The sequence below is a fragment of the Pituophis catenifer genome, unplaced genomic scaffold (assembly GCF_029215685.1).
Source record: "Pituophis catenifer annectens isolate HBS135680 unplaced genomic scaffold, rPitCat1.0.hap2 SCAF_1, whole genome shotgun sequence".
Lineage (NCBI taxonomy): Eukaryota > Metazoa > Chordata > Lepidosauria > Squamata > Colubridae > Pituophis > Pituophis catenifer.
In genome coordinates this window covers 287,234,678-287,258,129 of record NW_027256881.1, presented here as the reverse complement: position 1 = coordinate 287,258,129, position 23,452 = coordinate 287,234,678, and the positions used below count along the sequence as shown (strand labels likewise).

General features: G+C 37.4%; 1 protein-coding gene across 1 annotated transcript in view; it reads left to right on the top strand.

Moving 5' to 3' along the window:
• Positions 1-23,452, top strand: part of SPRED1 (sprouty related EVH1 domain containing 1) — a 92,201-nt gene that overhangs the window by 55,945 nt on the left and 12,804 nt on the right. Inside the window, exons 2-4 of the mRNA XM_070931350.1 lie at positions 6,088-6,262; positions 15,229-15,397; positions 16,102-16,151. Of these exons, the coding sequence (XP_070787451.1) occupies positions 6,088-6,262; positions 15,229-15,397; positions 16,102-16,151 (394 nt within the window). The remainder of the gene's footprint in view (positions 1-6,087; positions 6,263-15,228; positions 15,398-16,101; positions 16,152-23,452) is intronic.

Here is a 23,452-nt window from a genome sequence, read left to right as displayed (position 1 = left end):
TGCAGTTGTTCTATTAATGGTTAAAAATGATTATGTTTTAGGTTTTATAACTACTGAGGGGGAAAATTTATAAATTTAAATATTGCTTTTTAAATATGATGCATTAATGGTTAATTAAAATGATTATTTTTTTTTAAAAAAAGGTAGAAACTTAAATAATGATAATGGCTAAAATGATTATGTCTTAGGATTTAAAAATGGGAGGGAGGAAAAAAGACTGAGGGGGTAAATGTACAGATTATGATTAATTAAGGTTTATTTTTTGTTTTAAGATTTTTAAAATATTCGAGAGTAAGAATGTAAGGTTAATCTTTTTTGATATTCTAGTTTATGTATTAATGGTTGATTAAAATGCTGATGTTTATGTTTTAAAATTTTAAAAGTTGGAGGGAAACAATGAAGGGGGAAAATGTAGAAATTTAACTTGAATATTTAAGGTTTATTTTTTGTTATAAGACTTTAAAATATTTGAATTTTGAGAAAAGTAGGAGGGGGAAAAATGTTTATGTAAATGAATTGAATACCTTATTGATATATTAAGAGATTTTTTTAAGGTTTGAATGCTTTATATTTGTTAATGGTTTTAAAACTCTTATAGTTATTGGATTATATGCTATTTTGAGTCTATAAAAGGGAGGTTGATGAAATTGTAAAAGGGGAGTTAAGGGGTCTTGGGAGCTATTAAATCTTGCAGTTAGCTAGTTTATTTTAGCGAATGTTTGGTGAAATCTATGCCCTGTTTTTGTTCTGGGAAGTCGGGGGTGGGGGGTGGTGAGGAGGGGTTGAAGATTGAGTTTAGAGACGGATTATGGATTTAAAAAAAAAAAATTCTTTTTTTTTTCCTGATGATAGTTCGAATGATTGTTTATATTGTATACTTGTTTGATCATAAAATAAAAACTTTTTTAATTAAAAAAAAATGCAGAGAAAAATGTAGACATTTTTCAGATCCAGGGATTACTTTTTATATACCTGCCCCTTTACATAAATTGCATGCTCCCACCAGAAGAGGGTGTATAGGTATGCATGTGCATGTATTCAACCAGTTTCTTTGCTTGGTCTTTTTGTTCCCTTTAGGAGAATCATGATGTGACAAAAGTGACAAAAAAGCTACCTTGCATTTTGTAGATATTGTGTATGGACAGTGAACTGAAAACTTTACAAGGCAGGCAGAAATTAACAAATAGCAAGGCCAGCTTCCAAGATTTCTTTCCTGTAATTCATCAAAATGGATGCTGTCCTTGTCACTCGGGGGTTGAATTTGCATTTATTTGTATATGGGGTCATTCTTGGCAAGTGCAATAGAGAACTCCTTATCCTGATTGTTCCAGGAGCTTTACTTTAAAACCAGTGCTGAACCTCTCAGCAATCATTAAGTATTCAGAGTGGGAATGAGAAGGGAAGGAAACATAAGACCTGTTCTAAATCTTCCATGGAGGGAAGAAGCAGTATTGTCCTACCAGATTCATGCTCTTTTAAAATTTAAACTTTATGTTCACCCTTGATGTTTTGATATTTCTCCAAAGGAGAATATCGGTTATCATTGTATTAAAAATGGCTGATTATGAACACTGCATCTTCAAGTTTCATTATAAGCCTTCCATACTTCAAGAGCGTTTTGTATGTGGCCTTTAAATCTGTTTCCCAATTTTAAATAGCTTGTACAGTAGCAAACTAAAAGAAAATGCTTTCTTCGTGGACAACTAAGTCAAGAGGAATTCTTGCCAAGAACACATTGCATTCAAAGCATTAGTACAGATTTGAATTTTGTTTACAACTAAGTGAAGCAATTGAATGAGTTTGTCATCCCTTTTAACCTGTCCCTTCATAGTCTTTCTCCAAACCTGGATATCCTAAAACATTGATTATAATTTATTTTTGTTTTATATATTTTTCCATCCACAACTCTCATTAATGGAAGGGTCATCTTGAAGATTAAGCTAATTCTGCATTATGCTCTAATTATTAATATTTAAATAGCAAAAAAATACTCCACACTCTCTTCAATTTTTTATTTGGTCTGTGTGGTTCATGTTTTTGTTCTTTTGGGTTGTTACTCTTAGGTCTGATTTGATAGAAACACATACAAAGCATAGTACTCTATGAAGTTACTGTACACTGTATTAACATTTCTCTGGTGTTTTGTCCAAATGAGAAGAAAATATACTACTTTGTTACTTAATGAAACTTTGTAAGTTAAATGCTAATATGACAATAGGAAATAATTACTAAATGCATAATTGACATACCGGTAGTTAGTTGTCCTTTTAAAATAAATTAAAACTTTAAAACAAAAAGTTGTGTTGAATCTGGTAGGCATGCTCGCTGTCTCTATCACCAGCTCCTTAAATCAGTTGTGCCATTTCCTGTGCTGTCCCAGGGTAATACAGGATTGAATTAAAGTTATTAAAGGCAGCAACATCCAGGCTTATATTTTCTGGGGACTTTATGTTTTATTTAGCATATAGTTAGAGTATGACAAAAGAGAACCAGAGGCTGCACAGCTGCATACATGTCCAGAAAAGGCACATCTTCTTTAAGGAGCCACTGATAAATACAGTGGGTATAACGCACAAGATCTAAGGCAGCTTTCTGCTTTGAATTCAACATTATTGGATCCCTATTTATTTATTGCACTTTCATAGCATCTAGCACCTCTCCATACATGGTTGTATTTCAATGTAGCAATAAACATATGTGTATATTTGTCTTTATTTTTGGGATTTTGCATATTTAAGTGTAATTGGTTAAAGTTAGACTAGATTTCTTGTATGTTTGAATTTGTTTTGCAATTGCTGTCCTCTCCCATAAATCACCGTAGCATGAAATTTACCCTTAGGAATCCAATGGGAATGTAGGGAGAAAGGAAATTTGTTCTACTGACAATTACTGTTCTGACAACAAATACATATATTTATTAGACAACCGGTGTCCTGTTGGGTCATCATCTCAGAGTTAGTTCCTTACCTAAACAGAAACAGAATGATCATAGGTAGGCAAAAAGTAATGGAGGTGGGAGCGACTTCCGACTACCTGCTGGCTTCCTCATTGAATTTCCTTGTGGGAAGCTGGCAAGTGGCATTGGACATCTTCCTCTCTCCCTCACTCCGTCCTTTGAATTCTAGCCAGCTTCCCCATTTATTTTGCTTGTGGGAAGCCTGTGCAAGGAAAAAGTCAGTGGGGAAGCCAGCAGGAAATTACAAGTCCAAGGCCAGCAGGCAGTCAAATGGCTGCTGCTGGGTGGAGGAGGAAGCGAGGAAATGATGGCTTTTCCATATCAAAAAAGTGACAATTAAAGAAGCTGACTGAAGGGCATAGTCAGACTGGAGATTTCATAATTGTTCTATATCCATAATGTGAGGGGAAATTAGGCATGGTACTGGTATAATTTTTTTCCCTCTACTGTTGTTCACAGGAGAATGGAATAGAGCTTCATTTAACACTAGCAGACAAGAAAATGAATAAACTTCCCATTTCATATTTCCATATGCTCATAAGCAGGATGTCAGGTTTATAGACTTAATAGACAGAGATCTATAGATAGATCTCTGATTGTGCAGAATTCTAAGTAGGCTATAAGATTACCCATTATTAAAACATTTCAGAATTCCTTGTCACATCCCAAGAGATCGTGGTGAAATGCAGTGACAACAGATCGAACATAAATTTATTTACATTAAGGAGAGTTATCCACATACTTTTTTTGCTTTTTCAGTACAAAGAGTGGGTGAACTTTCACACATTTGCAGTATAGATGGCATTGCTTTTTCATAATTTGGGTTGTAAATAAAAGCAAAAGCTTTGGGATCTATTGAAAAATGATCTGAAGTATTATGTTTTTCAGGCAATAGAATGCCTATATCGGGATGGGTTCTACTTACCTTTACTACCGGTCCGCAACAGGACCGCGCACCCACGCAATCTTCTGCGCATGCACAAAAGCATTTTGATGACGATGGGTGGAGCCTCCCGCCAGTTTTACTACTGGTTCTATAGAACCAGTGCAAACCGGGGGCAACCCACCACTGCCCTATATACAGTACTTGAAATTGCTTATAAATAAAATTTGAGTGTGTTTTTTCTATTAAAGTAATCTTAAATATATTCCTCTGATGAATATGCAACTTCCCGCTGGCTTTCCCACTGCCTTTAGTTATGGGAATTGTGTAGAAGTTCTTGGCCAGTCTGCCAATCTACCAAAAATACTAATGAACAATTCCAGTACGTTTGAGTGGATAATAATTGGATTCTGATTGTTGATAGTAAGGTATTTGTTGTTTTAATTTGTTTACAACATTGGCTTATTTTTACCATATTGGATCCATAGTAACAGTGCAGTAAAGTACTTGAAGAAAAGATAAATCTGACAGGTACAAATACAGTAAAGGAGAATAGTGTTAATTTCATATTATTCTTCATCTTGTGTACTTGTACCTTCCATCTTGAAATTTAATAAATTTGGCCTTTTACCTTATATTTTGGCATTTTAGTACCAAAGACTAGCTAAAAGCATATTAACTGTTTTCTTTTAAATAAATGTATCAATGTCCTTTTTTTAAAAAAGTTTTGTTTCCCAACTGATAAACAACAGAAAAGGACATTTAAAACCTGTCCTTTATGCCCTTTCCTTTATAATTTATAACATTGGGGTGGCCTAAATGTCCCTTTCACAATCTTTTAACTTCTCCTCCAAAAGCTTCAACTTAAATATCGGGGTATAAAAGGATGAATACAACATTAATCCTGTTACTATGTAATTTTTACTGGATGCTGACCTTCCATCATCATATCCAAAAAGGCAATGATGGTAAAATTAAGTTTGCATTTACTGGCAGTTAAGTGACTTTTGGCAGGAAGCAAGTGAGCAAACGTAGTGATCATCTCCTACTTAGTTAATGCTTTCTTGTGGCAAGTTATTATGATCCAAACTGTGTGCGCTCCTTTCTCACCAAATTAGAGAATGTATCGCTGAATATAAACAGAACTGCATCAAATAATGTGTTGCCCTGGTTACCAGCCCTGACCAATGCTGCCATGCTACACATGCTGATGCAAGACTATTACATCCAATGTCGTCTAGTAAATTTGGGAAGAGAAGATTTGTTACAGTGTTTTGCTCTTGCTTGTGCATCTTGGATCCATTTTCATATAAGAAACATTGGAAATCCCTACCTATAGCATTAAGACTCACATTGGCAACCTTCAGTCTCAAAAGACTATGGTATCGTGCTCTGAAAAGAGGTCCTAAAACAGCATCTAGTATGACTAAAAAGGCCAATCCAAGAATGGCAATCCCTTCCACACTGAGGGCAGATACATTCTGTTCCCTGCCCAGCCCCCAGATTTTGCTGGTTCCTGGACTGCCTCTTTGTCTCAGCCTGCCGAACAAGTGTCTCTTCGAATTGGAGAAGGCCATACTGCGTCTTTAGCCTCCAAGCTGAACGATCGGAGGTCAAGGTTTCCCAGTTGTTAATGTCCATTCCCAGGGCATCTTGCAGATATCCTTATATCTGGATCCGCAGCTCTGGTCTTCTGTGGAGAATAAATTACTGTGGTATTAAGACTAGGCCACAATAATTTAATCTCTTGATAATCGAACTAGCTGGGCTTTTGCTGATAACAACATTACAAAATTTGCCTCATCTGCCCAAATGTGTTCAAGTAAACTGTATACAGTAATCAATAGCAATAGCATTTAGACTTATATACCACTTCATAGGGCTGTATAGCCCTCTCAAAGCGGTTTATAGAGTCAGCATATTGCCCCCAACAATCTGGGCCCTCATTTTACCGATCTTGGAAGACTGAGTCAACCATGAGCCAGTTAGGATCGAACTCTTCGTAGTCAGTAGAATTCGCCTGCAATATTGCATTCTAACCACTGTGCCACCACAGCTCTTCAGTATTCAGTTCAGATTACCAAACAGATTCCCAATGCTGCTGAAAATCATGGGATATCAAATGTTTTTGAAAACTGTATGATTAACTATTAGGTTTGAATAATTTAATGTGACTATGCAATGACTTAATCATATTCATTCCCAACATAGAAAACTTAATTTTTTTTTTATCCTTAATCTGTTTCAGTAATAGTTATGCCCGTGTGCGAGCTGTGGTGATGACCCGTGATGACTCAAGTGGTGGATGGTTACCACTTGCAGGGGGTGGACTAAGCTGCGTCACCATTTTCAAAGTCATTCACCAAGAAGAAAGTGGCTGTGCTGAGTTTCTTATACATGGGGAACGTCTCAGGGATAAAACGGTAAAAATAATTATGTCTGTTTTGTGATATTAATTAAAGGGAAGTAACTCCATAAGAAACAGTTTGCAACACCCTATTGTTTATAAATATGTGTTTGTTCCCCTACTCTTTTCTCTTTGTGGGTGTTTATGTGTGCGTGCACATGTGCTCCCACACAGACATATGTGCACATTTATATACACACCTAAACACATTTTAGTAAATGGTTTTAAATTTCAAAGTTCATAAAATTTTCTGATCATTTGAAAAGTACTGTTGGATTGCATTAAAAGTGGTTAATTGAAAAATCCATTAAAATATTTTCTTGCACTGGAAATACCTAAAAATGGTTTAAAGTGATTTGTAATAATTATCACAATAAATGTATAAAGTACATCATAAGATTGCAAAATTTGAAAGAGATGTATATTGTTGGTACTATTAAATTTCTTGCAGTGTTAAATGTTGGCTGGGGAATTCTGAGAATTGAGGTCCATACATTTTAAAGTTGCCAAGCTTGAAAAATGCTGTTTTACACTTACCCGTTTCAGGATAAGGATCATTATACAAACCATAGAAAAAGTGTAAAGTAGTAAAAAAAAAGTAGTATGCAAATAAATTGGAAGCAGAACTAAACTAAGATAAAATCTAATTAAATCTAGCGCACATTACATTATTCACTATGCTTCTAAATACTTTTTCTGTTTCTGCTTCATGCACCAATTCATACATTGCCTTTAGCCTTTTAAATTTCACGTCTCTTTTTGATAATCTGTTTCTTTTTCTCTTTATCTTTCCTTCATAGATTGACTTTGTAATGTGCTTCATGCTTTCTGTAACCAAAATATCTCAATGTCCTTCTTTCATACTAGTTACTTTTGTATTTAGTCTACATTCATTCAAATCCCATTCATTTCTGACCTTATCTCTTTATTTTGCCATACATATCCTTTTTCAGTTCATAAAGTAAATCCCATTTCAATTCACTATGTTGTTTCTACTGACATACCCAGCCCTCATTTCCATGGAACACAATGGTCAGAATTGTGCACCTACACACATATTTAAATTGCTTCCTGTAAATACAGATTCCTTACAGTAGACCAGGTAATAGCAATTACTTTTTTACCGGTATTTAACAAAATAACATATTTTTCCATCTTTAGAAAACATTCTACCCTTTTTTTTTATTTGTTCTTTTTTGTTGTTGTTTGAGATCCATTATCCTCATTCATACAGTATTCTGTATCTAATATCACTGCAATCATTTGGGTTCCTAGTCAAGAGTAGTACATCATTTGCAGCCATTTTCATGTCCTTGCCAAATCACTTATATTTATATTTGTCAGATTTATATGCCGCCCTTCTCCCGTAGGACTCGGGGCAGCTCACAACAATAAAATAACCCGACAATAGATAAAAATTAACTCATATTAAAAACCAATTTAAAATCCCCAAATCTCCAAGTTAAAATCCACGGCAGATCAGGGAAGTTGCTGAAAGAGCCATGTCTTTAAGTTGGCGTGGAAGGCGCGGGGGTCAGGGGCCATCCGGAGCCCGGTGGGCAACCCATTCCAGAGGGTCGGTGCAACCACAGAGAACGCTCTCATACTGGGGACCACCAGCCGACACTGTCTGGCCAAGGGGACCCGGAGGAGGGCAGCCCTATGTGAGCGCACTTCTAGAATTATTGCAAGCATTCCATATATGTTTATCAATAAATGCATTAACAACCAAAGGTATATCACACATCCTTGCTTTCTCTGTGTTGAATCATTTCCTTATTTCTTCGGATGCTTAGCTTCCATCATATATCACTATAACCAACATTAAATTCCATATTTGCACAAATGTTCTGAAATACATTAATAAACTTCATTATATACTTTCTTTAAATCAATAAATATATATATTTTTTTGCTTTTATTCATTTCTCAATTACTTGGTAAATGAAAAGCAAAAATCTTCACTGCATACACTTTTTTTTTTCAAAATAATATCCTGTTACCTGCTCAGTGTCACTCTGGCAAGTGGGCAGCTGTATAAATTAGTTAAATAAATAATAAAGTTTCACTATACTTCACAAATTTAACTCATTGTCATATCTTGGACCATTGATTTCATTATCTTTTTCTTAGACATTCACAATATTAATAGTGATCTTTTAAATTCCAATTTTCTACATAGCACTGTCATTCCCATAGAGAACCTTCCATCATTCACTCACTTTAGTTTTATTCCAAATTATTTTGTAATTTAGCAAATCATAGGAGATCTAACAGATATAGAACAATCATGCTCATATTATTATTAGACTCTACAATACAAAAATTATCTCACAAGTTACTGTTGCTGCAACGCTCTCTACATGGGGCTCCCCTTGAAGAGCACCCGGAGGCTCCAACTGGTCCAGAACGCAGCAGCGCGGGTAGTGACGGGAGCAGCATGGCGCTCCCATGTAACACCGCTCCTGCGTGAGCTGCACTGGCTCCCGGTGGTCTTCCAGGTGCGCTTCAAGGTGTTGGTTATCACCTTTAAAGCGCTCCATGGCATAGGGCCTAGCTATCTTCGAGACTGCCTGCTGCCACCGACGACCTCCCATCGACCCGTGCGCTCCCACAGAGAGGGCCTCCTCGGGGTGCCATCAGCCAAACAGTGCAGGCTGGTGACCCCCAGCGGGAGGGCCTTCTCTGTGAGGGCACCTACCCTCTGGAATCAATTGCCCCCAGAGATAAGGAGAATCCAAGACCTCAGTGCCTTCCGCCGTGCCCTTAAAACCTTCCTTTTCCAGCAAGCCGGGCTAGCCTAATTTTTTAAGTGTTTTTAATTGTTTTGCTTATCGTTTTTAATTAATGGGGCCAAATTTATATATATATATTTTTAATTGTATTTTAATATTTGTACTTAATGTTTTTACTTGGCTGTTCACCGCCCTGAGTCCTCAGGGAGAAGGGCGGTATACAAATTCAAAATAAAATAAAAATAAATAAAATAAACTCACAATTAGGAGGTAGATGGTGTATATGACACACTCAATATATTACTATATAAAGTTGTAGGTGTTTTGGATTGTTTTATGAAACAAAGCATTAAGAGCAAAAAAATAATAAGATAAACCAAAAAGGAAAATAGGTATACAAAAAGAAAAAAATAATAGTGTGAAAATTAATAAAAATACTGTATTTATATCTACAATATGTGTGTGTGTGTATTGCTATCAGCATTGAAATTTTAAAAGTTGAGATAATGTCACTCTTAAGAATGTAGATTGTGAAAAAGATTGCAACCAACAAAAAAAAAATTTCAGTGAAAATAATTTGTGCCAGAAAAATGAAATGATAAATTGCAGGAAATCAGCAAACTAAATGGGTTATTAGTTGCCTGTTTGGTATAGAATTGTTCATTAGTATAATTCAGTATCCATTTCTTACACATTATCATGCTTATAGGTGCAGCTGGATATAACTATTCACTGAATTGCTGATAAAGAGCTCTTTAAACATAGCGCTATCTTGATGAAAGTTACATTTACATAAGATTAGGGTTACAACTTAACCAGAAGGGCAGGGACCAAGACCGGGGATTGGCATTTGGACTACTTTCTTTAAATGTTACCTATAGCCATACAAGAGGCACACAGAAAAAGGCAGCTCCCACATAACTGGTAAACCATCAGCCTGGCACATAGTAATCCATGTAATATCTGCCCCCGAGTGCCTGTTTTGCCATTTAAATTAAATGTAGAGCTTGTAAAATTGTCTGCTTTATTCATACTTTCAACAGAGCAGCTGCTAAATAATATAGTCTTTGAATGTATAAAGATTTAGTCATAAACATTAGTGTTAAATATCTGATTTGCTATTTAAATGTCTGCTGATTCTTAAAATCATGTATGTATGAAGTGGTCTGTAGATAAGGTGAAACAAGATTGGTTTGTAAGGATATCAAGTCATTGATATAGAGAGTAGGGTTGCAAACTAAATCCGGGTCCCTTTTTTTTTTTTTTTTTTAATTTGATTTATATGCCACCCTTCTCAGGGCGGCTTACAATGCGTTAAGCAATAGCCTTCATACTTTCGTATATTTATACAAAGTCAGCTTATTGCCCCCACAAACTGGGTCCATTTTTCTTACACTTCACATTTTTTGATGCCTACTTTTCTGCTCTTTTGTAACAACTATCAATCCAAGGGTTAATTAGGGTTTCTTAGGTTGTAAGAAATCTGTTCCGTGGTTGCCCTTTACAGTTTTGCATAATGTTGCCACCAGCAAAAAGGGGTAATGCAGTTGATAAGAATTTATATTTGAATACCCTGTTTCCCCAAAAATAAGACATCTCCTGATAATAAGCCCAATCAGGCTTTTGAGCACATGTGCTAAAATAAGCCTCCCCCAAAAGATAAGCCCTCCCCAAAAATATTTAAATGCAGAGATGGAAATCAGGTAAGATGGCAGAAGGAGCCCCATCTTTGGCAAATAGATAGAAGTCAACCCACACTTGGATTCTCCTGCAGCGCATTGAGAAGGGATGTTCACATAAAACCAACATCCGTTTTGTTTCTTCGGAAATATATTACCTTAGCTATCGAGTGAGAAAAAGCAGAGAACACAAAGAAGAGAAGTTACTACCAGAGAGCAAACCATAGGAGAAAGAAGGAAGAGAAGATTTGGTGAAGCAGTTTGCTTGCTTTCAGTGAGGAGCAGTTGTTTGTTACTTCTTCTGTACCTAGAGTTGAGCATACTGTCCAAGAAAACAATAGACATTTGCTGTTCCCCAAATGATGTTACCACCGTTGGCTAGTTGTGGAGGAAGAAAAAAGTGATAGAATTGGAAAGTCACTATCTATGGTACTTCTATGTAAGGTGTGTCTTTATCCATTATTGAAGATGTACAAATGGAGTACAAGACGGCAACAATAATCACTCTCCTGAAAATATATTGCCATATATACATTTGGCATGGACTCAAAGGTCCTAGAATGTAATTTTTATGATTTCTCACCATTTTTAACGAGTACAGTTTTGTTTCTTTCAGTGTAATATATCAACAGTACACTATTATGAGAAGTTTTTTGTAAAAGCTGCTATTGAAACAGTAATTAAGATTGAGCTGGCAAAAAGACTTGCGTGCCAGTAAGGCCACTGTTTTGTCATTGCTGTTATTCCTTTTGCAATGTGTTCTTCTGTGTGTGTATATACATAATCATAAGGTAATATAACAGTGTATCAGAGGAAATTATGATTAGCACTGACATCCAGAGCCAACTGATTTGTTTGGTGGGGGGGAGGCTGTCATAAACCACTAATTATAGGTCAGACTTAAAAACTCATCAGATAGCCCTGCCTTTGGTTTTTTTAGGAGTTGTCCTGTCATTCAATGTGGATGGACCGGTTTCCATACTTTTATTTTATCCTACTTCTATTCTTCAGCCCTGAAAAGCCTCTTTGACTGGTTGACTCAGTCTCTTCCAGCCCTCCAGATACATTGAACTTCCCATCTCAGAATTTCTAGCCATCCTGGTCACTAGGTTCAGGAGTTTAATTCAAGATGCTCAAAATCATCAGGTGGTAAAGTGGACTGCATTTAAAAGGAAGACAACAGGGAGGGATTGTATTTCACTTGATTTTTGAGCCTTTAAAACCTGCTTGGCATTAATGACATCATTAAACATTTTCTTGCTGTAACGTACTCCTGAAATAAAGAATAGAACTTAACTTGAAACAAACATACATTAGGATGTGCTTTGATGAATACTGACTGTCTGTCTGTCTGTCTGTCTGTTTGGGTGGGGTAGCAAGACAGAGGTCTAGTTCAGAAAAGCAAAGCATTGGAATTTAAGTAGGGGAAGAGAGTTCTGCGGTGTGACCCCATCGCATCTAGAAAGCACAAGATTAGAGAAGTCTTATGCAAGTAAAATCTTTTGATTTATTTTGCTTTAGTTGAGAGTACTTGTGGCAAAATACTAGGTGTACTTTCATGAATGAGAATACTTGCTTGACATGTTTTTGACAAACAGTCTGCCTGGTATCTTGAAAAGCGATAGCACTGAGGAAATGAGTTTCACTTTGGAATGACAGAGACTATTTCTGGACTTGTTTACCCAGCTTGTTTAGACCTCTGTTGGAATGTAAAGCAATTTTTTTTCACTCTTTCTTCACAAAGCACCCTTGACATAATTGCATACTTCCTCCTTCATTATACTTCCCTTCTGAGATCTGGCTCCAGCCAGTCTAGTTTGAACAATTACCTTCCACTCTAACCTGGACAGGTCTGCTGCTGTTTTAAGCTATGTAAACATTGCCGGATAGTTCCTTTTATATGAAGCATTAAGCAGGCACGCAGGTTTCAGTATTTTAGATTGTCAAATGCTATTGCTTTTAAAGTGATACTTAACTTTGCTTTCCAATTTTATGAGTCAGTTTGTTGCCTGTTGCATATTTTATTCTCTGTTGCCTTTGTTTAATCAATGCAGATTAGCATATTCAGACAATGAAAAAAGTTTTTGAAACTTGTACCATTAGGGTTTCCAGAATAGGAATTGGAAAACTAAAGAGACAATTTTTAAATGTCATTGCTTGGTATCACACTTCTTCCATAATTTAGTGTGGAATGACTATGGAAATTTTAGCACAATCATTTTTAGCAAGGAAAAAGGGAGACAACAGAGATTGAAAATATTAAACTGAACAGGTAATCCTGGATCCACTTTTTCTTGCCTTAACCTATATCATAGGTTAGAGCTGACAAAAATCTTTGTATTCCTCCTTGAAAGACAGGTTATCATTGAATGACACTTGTTGTTGAAAAACCATCACATTTTTTTTTGTAATTGCTAATCCTGGATGCTATCTACATATTTTGACAGGGGTTTCTTAATCTAAAATTGAAGAGGACCTAACAGCATTCCGTAGAAAAAAAAGCAGCTTGGGAACAGAACAGTGTGAAACAAAAGCAGTTAATGGAAATCGAGTATGGCTAGGAAATAGTTTGGATTTGATTCTGAAATGGTGTTCACAGTTTGCAAGGGAATAAATATAATATCTGTCTACATCTTAAAGCAACAACATCACATAGCAGGCCCATAATAAAGAAATCCCATTTTGTTTGCATAGATACAAAAAAGTAGAAAACCTGGATTTGTTTAAATGAATAGAATACATTCATATACTGATCTTTCTGAAATTAATTTCTTAGGGGAAAATACTTTTAATATACAGCATGAAGAACATTAACAGAGATATTAGAAAGCAAAGCCCTATCAAATCAAGGGTTTGCTTCCAATAAAGGGCAACCAGATATGTATTTAGAATTATTTATGCTACAGATAGTCTTTGACTTACAATCATTCATTTAACAGCAGTCTGAAATTACAATGGTCTGAACCCTTGCAACAGTCTTTTCATTCTCAAAGAGCTGCCTACCGGAGGATGGAGCTGAAATCCTTCTGCAGGCAGCTTTCATTCTGCCCACTTAATGACTTGGGATTTCACTTAATGCACACAACTGGGAGTGCTGAGGGTTGTGTTTTTTTTAATGAAGCAGTCATGTGACATTTTATTTAACTATTGCTTCACTCCACGATCAAGATTCTGGTCCCAGATGTAGTCATAAAATGAGGACTACTTTTATTTCTACTCAGTTTAATTCAGGAGCTCAAGGTGACATATATAGTTTTCCCTTCGCCTATATTTCCACAGTGACTAGCCCAAAGCCATCAAGTAGACTTCTGTTGCTAAGAGTAGACTACAATCTGGTTCTTTTTAGTCCTGGTTCTTAACTACTGTAATATAGTTGGTCTTAGTTACTGATATCCTAGTCACATCCAAAATAGGTTTGGACAGCCAGGGAAGAAAGAAGATAGGTTCGTTCATTCATTCACTCATTCATTTGTTCATTCAGTTTATACACCACCCAATTCCAGACTGAATCTTTGCATCTTACAGTACAAGACAATGTAACAATAACAAACTACATAAAACAGTAAAAAAATGGCAGATCCAATCAATACATAAAACATGTAATATCCTTAGCAGTTGGTTCAAACCACCTTAGCCAAAAGCCTAGGAGAAGAACCAGATCTTTAAGGATCTGCAGGACACCATTCAGATGGGAGCCACCCACATATCATTAGGAATTTCATTCCAAAAGGCAGGTGCCACAAATCAAAAAACAAGATTAGTCAGTTGCCTAGAACCTGTTTGGTCTAGTGGTTAGGGCACCATGCTAGAAAGAGAGAAACCGTGAATTTTAGTCCTACCTGAGCCATGAAAGCCAGCTGACTTTGGACCAGTCTTCTTCCCTCTCTCTCTCTCTTTCTCTCGACCCAAACCACCTGACAGGATTGTTGTTCTGCGGAAAATAAGAGGAGGAAGGTGTGTTGGAGGTGTTTGCTGCCTTGAGTTACTTGTAAAAATAATAAAAGCAGGATACAAATAAATACACAAATAATCTTCTTGAGTCAAACTGGCAACCAATGCAGCTTGCAAGGCAGGGATATCAAATGGGCATATCAAGCAATCTATTCCAATGTTGTATTACTTGTGAAAAATGTCACTTTCAAATGTCACTTTCAATGACTTACTTGTTTACTTACATACCTGAATAGTCCAGAATCAGTTCACTTTACCGACTGTTGCGCTTCTGTTCAGGTATAGCCAAACTTGCTGGCAGGGATGAAAAGCCACGGATATCTTGATGATGGTTCCCATTTATACAGCTTCCTTTTTCTTTGTGTAAATGTTAATTAATTAATTAAATTTTGGGATATGTGGAATAGGTTATTAAACTGATGGGCATTTGGGGATAGATTTTAAAGCTTTGTGATTAAATTTGCATTCTATATGTTAGTAACTGAAATCTTTTATGCTATGACTTGTTTCCATTTTTTTTTCTGTAAAAAGCTTTGATAGAACAAAAATTGTTTAAATACACAAACATACAAAAGTCCTTTATAGTAACCTCCTCTTTTAACTTGGTTTCTTTTCAGGTGGTTTTGGAGTGTACGTTAAAGAAGGATCTTATTTACAATAAGGTTACGCCAACTTTTCACCACTGGAAGATTGATGAAAAAAAATTTGGCCTCACATTTCAAAGTCCCGCTGATGCAAGAGCATTTGATAGAGGAATTCGTAGGGCTGTTGAAGATATATCTCAAGGTATGCATTATTCAGGCATTGTTTTGTTTAAAAAGCTTATGACTCCTTTTTTTCCCCCCTTTTTAGTTGTTCATTTCATCTGCTCTCACTAACCCCTTACTGCCAGTTTTAAAGAATGAAAGCCAAAATGTATCACTGAAATGTATGTGCACGTATGCAAAAAGAAAACTTGTCTTAAATCTTGAAGAAGAAAAAAAGAGCAGTATGTTTAACAGTAATAAAGTCCAGATCTTATTTGGGAAAAAAAAACTTTGAAAATTTCTGTAGTTACCAAAGCTTTATTTTACTTCAAAAATACTTAATTTTCACCGGCCCCTTCTACAGAATGGAGCAATGTCTATATTCTGCCTGAGAACCAGTTTGTAAACATACCATGGCATCTGATGTGCTTTGTCCTTGTTTCAAATTTTGTAATGTGCGTATTGTCCCTTGGCCTCAAAGTGGGACATCTGGGAACAGAGCGATCGCCATCCAAAATCAGTGTATTAAAATAGATCTATTCCTGTTTTCTAGCAGGAAAAGGATATGGAAACAAAATACGCCACTGTCTAAAGTGTTTCCTCACATCATGTGTTTTAATATATCCTGTATTATGATGATATAAATAATGTTCTTTATAAAATCGTTGCGCTATGCTTAGTGAGAAACGCTGGAAAACAAATAAAAGCAAGTTAAAATTTGATGTTTGCCCCTTTCACCCATAGGTTGTTCCACCTCACATGATGAAATCGAAGTGCCTGCAGATGGCTTTCCAGTAAGTGTTTCCCAGTTCATTATGTTAATTACGTTGGCTAAAATTACAATAACTCTTAATCTAAAAGACATGCTTACATTCATTTTTATCCGTGGGTAGCTAGTTTTGGGAGAGTCTTGCCTTGAGACAAGGCTGGTGGACGTCTCTAGGACTGCACAACTATTACCTGTCCCAAGGAAAGCTGTTAATGAATCAGCATGGTTTTGCAGACACATGAGTGACAGGCTCTACAAGCTAATTATTAACTTTTCTAATCCCTGAAAAGAAATGATTCATTGACAGAAAAAGATGCTGAAACTGGGATAGTAGTAACATATGGTTATGGATGCAGGAGGAATGCAGAATTTAACAAGGCAAGATTGTCAGATATTGTGTTTTCAGTATTAGGGTTTAGCCCCAAAGCAGAAGTGTTTCTGCCTCCAAATGTCTGCTTGGTGCCTTCCTATCAGAGCAGATTGCTGTCACTCAGGAATTTACAGAAACAATATTGTAAAGGCTGGGCCTGGTTCAGTCTAAGCTTCCTAATGAACTTGTTTCGAATGCAGGTAATCCTCAACATACAACCACAATTTATCCCAGAATTTATGTTGCTAAGTGAGAAATTTGTTAAATGAATTTTTCCCCCATTTTACAACATTTCATATCACATTTGTTAAGTGAATCACTGCAGTTGTTACATTAGTAACACTGTTGTTAAGTAAATCTGGCTTCCCCATTGACTCTACTTGTCAGACGGTTACAAAAGATGATCTCATGATCCCAGGACCCTGCAACCATCATAAATATGAACCAGTCATCAAGCAGCCGACTGTAATTCACCTGCTGTATCCGTCCTAAGTGTGAAAAATGGTCATAAGTCACTTTTTTAAGGGCCATTGTAACTTTGAACAGTCACTAAATAAACTGTTGTAAGTCAAGGACTATCTGTATTCAGAAAAGGTTTTTTTTTAAATTTCACATATACCATTAACTAGTGTCACAACTTCATTCTGAAATGGTACTGCCAATAGTCAGGATTATCTAAGAACAAAAGCAACATTAAACTCTTGCTTTTTTTAAAACTGCCTGAATTTGATTAAAAATTAGGGATGTTGATTAAAAATTATGGATTTGATTAAGGAAAACAACCATCCTTCCAAACACCATCGAACAAAATCTGACTGGGATTGGAAAAGATCTGTAATTTAAACCCTGGGGCAGTGACCCATATGTAGACTGCAGTGGGCAAATCTTTGTATCTACAACTTCATTGTTTCCTGCTGTAAAGAAAAGAATCCAGCTGAGTTATGTCTGTGTAGCCTTCTGTTGAGCAAACCAATTCCTGAGAAAGCATTTAACATTTTTGGAGAGATACGTTTTACTGCTGACACCTGCTACCACGGAAGAGCCGTCTCTTCTTTCTACTCTTATTGTATGAACTGAATGTACACTAGTGTGATAATTGAGCGTAATTTGCCAGGGGATTTCTTTATGTCCTTACCACTCTGAGCAATGCAAGATTTCTCCAAGATCCTGAACTACTGAGGATCTCTTTGTTTTTGGTATTGCTTTATTTCCTCAATAAGCAAAGGAACCTTGCAACATGTTTTGGTTTCTGAAAGCAAGTTGCATATATCCAGAGAATTGTTTCTGCCATCCCTTTTAAAATTTCTGGAATGTTAATACATCCACTTATGTTTGCATGTTTTTGTTTTTTTTTTCTAAACAGGTAGGCATCCTTCAAAACGTGGCTACTCTCAGCCATCATTTTTACTCTTCAAAAAGTGAATGTGGAATATGTCTACAAATCTTATAAATAAAATCGAGGGCCACATCAGGGTTGTGTTTCACCTTAGGGGGGGTGGGTGGGTGTGGCCAGGGGGGGCATGGTCAGCCAACGTCACATGTCAGGGACACCTGTGGCCCTTACCAGTACTTGTTTCCCCATTTTTAGAATAAATTGATTAATTTTGGTAAGGCAGGGAGCCTGACTTGTGTCAAGTGAGTTTTCCTTGTTAGCTACAGATACATTTCCTTACCCAAACTAGTCATTCTGGTTTGGAATAAAGTATATAAGTCCCAAGGCAAAAAGAAAAAAAAACACACACACAAAGGAGATCAACATTTTATTTTAATAAATATCCTGAACTTTTTATCTGCTTTCCTGTTTGCATATATAGTATCGAGAAAAAAAAAACTAGAAAAAAAACTTTGTTCAAATTAGAACAAAGTTAGAACAAAGACAAAGCCAGTAACTTAGAACAAATTTTCATAGCAAGCTTGGTAACAAACTGAAGCTTATTTCCAAATTTAAAACTTTCTTACTGATGATATCTGGAAAGAAAATACAGTACATGTTTCAGGCAAATAAACAAGCGTTTTAAATCAAGTTTTCAATGTAGTCATTGTAAGTCAAGTTTCAATGTAGTCTGTCCAACATGGATGATTTTACAGTTCATCGAATATACCGTATTTTTCGGAGTATAAAATGCACCGGAGTATAAGACGCACCTTAGTTTTTGGGGAAGAAAATAAGAAAAAAGCTGATTGGCAGATGGATCAGCTTCCCTGAATACTCCCAATCAGCTGTTCCCAGAGATGAATTTTAGCAACAGATTCCTTGGTTGTAAGCTCTGTGCCTTGCTTTTTTTTTGCTTTTTTTTTCTGCTTCTGAAACTCCATTTCAGAAAAAACTTTTTTTCCTGCCTCTGAAAGCCTCCGAAACAGAGCTTCAGAAAAAAAGTCTTTGAAGCTCTGTTTGGGGGCTTCTTTTCTGAAGTTCTGTTTGGGGGCTTTTTTTCTGATGCTTTTTTCAGCCTTTGAAACCTCCATTTGAGAAGCTGGGCAGGGCTACATTCGGAGTATAAGATACACCCAGATTTTCACCCTCTTTTTTGGGAGGGAAAGGTCTTCTTATACTCCGAAAAATACGGTAACTATAGAGGTCAAATTATCTGGAAAAGAAGAAGTCTTCAGCTTTGCAAAAGGCAGTGAATATCTGCCTTTCCACAGTTTTCACTTGAATCCAGGCTTTCAGGGTTAGTGGATTCATTGATTTCTCATTAGTTCTAAAATAGACATCTGAATATGGATTAGAGTATTGGACTAACCCCAAAGGGTGTGTGAGAGTGAGTGTGTGTGTGTTCATAGTTCACCAATAGATCACATGTATTTGCAGGGCAAACCTTTATAAAGAAGCAATCACATAAACTTCCTGGTAAGATAATTTATGACTGCAATTTTCATTGCCTTACCTGAAGAGCAGACAGCCAGAGGTCACAACCATTTTGTGCTGTCCAGATATTCTGCTGAAATTCAGGAACAAAATATTGATAGTTATAATTCACCCCCATTGGATTTAAAAAAAAAAATAAGGAGGAAAAAATGTATTTTAAAGCTTTGAGAAGCTGTTAAGACAACAATCACACCTTAATTGCCTCAAAATTATTGGGTGATTACTTCCTTGTGGTGGGGAAAATGAAGGAAAAAAATCTGTAGGCTTCTTTGAAGCTTAATTCTGAACATCTCCCAGTGTAAATTTGTGTCAAATATTTTGGACCACCCATTTAAGTGATATACTTTTACTGTTCATGCTTTTTGCAGCCTTTAGAGACTAAGAAAGTTGTTTTCCACTGTGTTTTATATATATAAAGAGAAATGCAAACTTGGAAATATAATTGCTTGTCTATATTTTGAAGAGTAGAGCACCCTTATGTCTTCTCTTTATGTATGTATGTCAAATCTTTGACAATCAAGTAGTGTCAATAGCATAGCATGAGTCATCTGTTATCTGAAAATCAATTACTTTGTACCAGTATTCAAATAAAATATACATATTTTGGTCAGCATATGCAGATACTAAAACGTAGAAGGAAATACAATGCAGCAGTCTTTTGAGAGACTGCTCAAAGAAATTGGAATTGTAATAAAAGAATGTATACAGAACAAAACCACAAAAGAAAATAATATTTAAAATGAACACTTTGTATAGCAGTATGAATACTTCCAGTCACTAAGTTACAATTGTGTTGATAAAGCATTGTATTAAAAAGAAACATTGAGTTGGAAGGAAGCACTAATGTAATTGATCAAGCTTGTTTTAATTTAATAATGTTGAAGTATTTGTTTTAGAAAGGAAGTCTGAGTCTTGAAATAGACAACACTAATTTGGAAGGTATTATGAGTACAGAAGAAGGACCAGGAAGTTGCACAGGAAGAACTGGAACCGGAGTAATAGAAATGGAATGAAATGAAATCCTGCCAAGTAGAAGGCTATGAACTTGGAATGATAAGAGACATTTTTGTTTTCAGCTGATAATTCATCTGCAAGTAACTAAATAAAGAACCAGGAATCTTAGTTTATTAGAAAATGACTGAGCTATTGATGTAATATGTAGCTGGAAAACCAAAATCAGTTTTGGATTGGTTACAGGTAGTTCTTGACTTACAACCACAATTGAGCCCAAAATTTGTTTTTAAGTGAGACATTTGTTAAGTGAATTTTGCCCCATTTTACGACCTTTCTTGCCACAGTTAAGTGAATCACTGCAATTGTTACATTAGTAACACAGTTGTTATGTGAACCTGACTTGGCCATTGACTTTGCTTGTCAGAAGATCGTAAATGATGATCACATGACTCCAGGACACTGCAACAGTCATAAATATGAGTCAGATGCCAAAGCATTTTAATTTTGATTATGTGACCATGGAATGCCACAATGGTCATAAGTGTGAAAAACAGTCATAAGTCACATCTTTCAGTGCTGTTGTAACTTTGAATGGTCACTAAATGAACTGTTGTAAATCGAGGACTAGCTGTATTTAAAAATATCCAGGTAATACAGTTAAAACGTGGACTACTACTATCAGATAGCCCAATTTGGAATGCTCATATATCGTTGAGGGAAAAAAAGGTTAAATTAGAAAAAGGTATTAAGAAAAAAAAGATCAGGATTGCTAAATAGTAAAGTATACACAATTTTGATAATCCCTGTTGGATTTTTAACCTGCCTCAAACAATAATCAATCTTCATAGTGTAAAAATTTCCTCCAGTTCACAAAACCAAGAGAAATGTAGGTTTCCTGATTTTGTAAGGTCTCCGTAAACTACTTCTGGCAAGTCACACTTGCAAGAACAGAAGTTCCCAAAGGAGCACACTGCTAAAGAAATGATGTTCCAATAGATAAGATCTTCAGGGCTAATAAAATTAAAAGCAGATCCTCTCTCAGTGGAGAATCTGGAAAAGCATTTCTTCTTTGTTTCTTTACATTCTCTGTTTCAAACATCTGCAGCTAGCAGCCTTACATGTGACACTTGAAACCCACTTAAAAGACATGTAGCTAAAATCTGCTGAGTGGTTTAAGGTTGGAAGGAGTGCTTTCTACCATTTGAATCTGGTATCTGAAAGCCTCAACATGTATTTCTTAAAAGTGCATCGGTATAAGGATGCTGTGTAGAACTTTACTCAGAAGTCATTTTAAATATATAGTTTGATTAAACTGAATTTTAATCAAAAGTAGAGGGATTGATCTGGCATTTCTCCATAACGGTGGGAACAGCAGTCAGGAATGGGTTAACTCCGTCTGTTAGCTGCTAGGACTGAATCTGCAAACTGTTAAGCCATGCCTCTTTCTCTTGCTTCCCAGCTTTTAGACCCAGTCTAGCTGGACAGACATGTTTTAGTGAGCTGATCCATTCCTGACTATTTCCAACAATAATTTGGAAGAATTCTCAAAGATGTCCAGGGACGGTTCCCAGTTTGGCTGGTTGAGGCTCCCTGTTTATTCCAGCGTGAAGGGCGACTCAACCCAAGCCCGCTGAAGGCCGTGTGGGCAGCGAAGAGACTGCCGGCTGGCAGATCTCTGGGCAGTGCTCACGGGCGTAGCCCTGAACCGCTGACCCATTGGGGACCCAAGGATTCAGCCCCATTGCACCCCACAAAGGCAGCACCCACGAGCCTGGCTCCGTAGCGCTAGCCTGGAGGGTGCAACAAGATGGTTCAGTGCCATTTTGGAGCAAAGACTGGAGGCAGCGCCACGAGCCTGGCTCCATAGCACTTGCCTTGAGGGCACGACTCCACAGCAGGGCTCTGCAGTGGTTCCTCCTTCCATATCAGAGGACTCGCCAGAGTACAGCCACAACCAGAGTGCAGGTTCCACCAGAGGTCCTCATCTCCTGCAAATGGTGGACGTCCAATGCCATCTCCAACGGATGCAGGTTCCAAGAGCCTCATTATTTGACTCTGACAACCGATGCCAGCCTCTTCAGTTGGGGAGCTTACCTCAGATCACACATGGTTCAAGGTCAATGGACTCAGGAAGTTCTGAGCCGCAACATCAATTAGTTGGAACTCCAGATGATACACCTGGCTGTCAAGAGCTTCGAGGAAGTAGTATCAGGTCAGGACATTCTGGTCCTGACAGACAACATGGCCGTCAAGGCCCACATAAATTGCCTCGGGGGGACCCATTCCCAGTCCCTCATGCAGGAGACCGAACAGCTGGGCCTCTGGGCAGAGGCCCAGCTGTTCATCTTTCCATACGGGCAGCACATATTGGGAGTGGCAAACGTGCAGGCGGACTGGCTCAGCCAAGCCTCAGTCGACCACGCAGAGTGGTGCCTGCACCTGTCCCTGTTCCGGGAGTTGATATACCACTTTGGCCTCCCAACAGTCTACCTCTTTGCCACCCGGGACAACCACCAACTCCTGAGATTTTTCTCCAGGTTTCCAACACCAGAAGCAGAGGCAGTGGATGCTCTACACAGTACGTGGCCTTCGGGGCTGCTTTATGCCTTTCTCCCCTTCCATTGATTCCCAGAGTCATCCGGAAACTTCTGGAGGAGGAGGTGGAACTTCTTCTAGCCCCCATTGGCCCAGACAGCCTTGGTTCACGGACCTGGCAACCCTATGACATGGCCCTGGAGGATTCCTCAGGACAGGATCTCCCTCAGCCAGGGGGCATTGGTCCACCCAGACACCCAGTGGTTCCAACTGACCGCCTGGTGCTTGAGTGGAGCCTACTGAGTGGGGACAAGTTTTCCTCCAGGGTCATCAAAACTATCCAGGCTTCCCGCAGGGCTTCCACCAACCATATCTATAATGCCACATGGAGGGCCTTTTACGGCTGGTGCATGAAATGTGGCCTGGTCCCCACGGAGGTTTCTATAGCTCACATCTTGGACTTCTTACAAGACGGTTTAGATGATGGGCTAGCCCCAAACACCCTTCAGAGACAGATAGCAGCCCTGTCCTTCATTTTGACTTGTGGAACCAGAGACTCCCTTTCTCAGCACCCAGTGGTCCACCAGTTCCTCAGGGG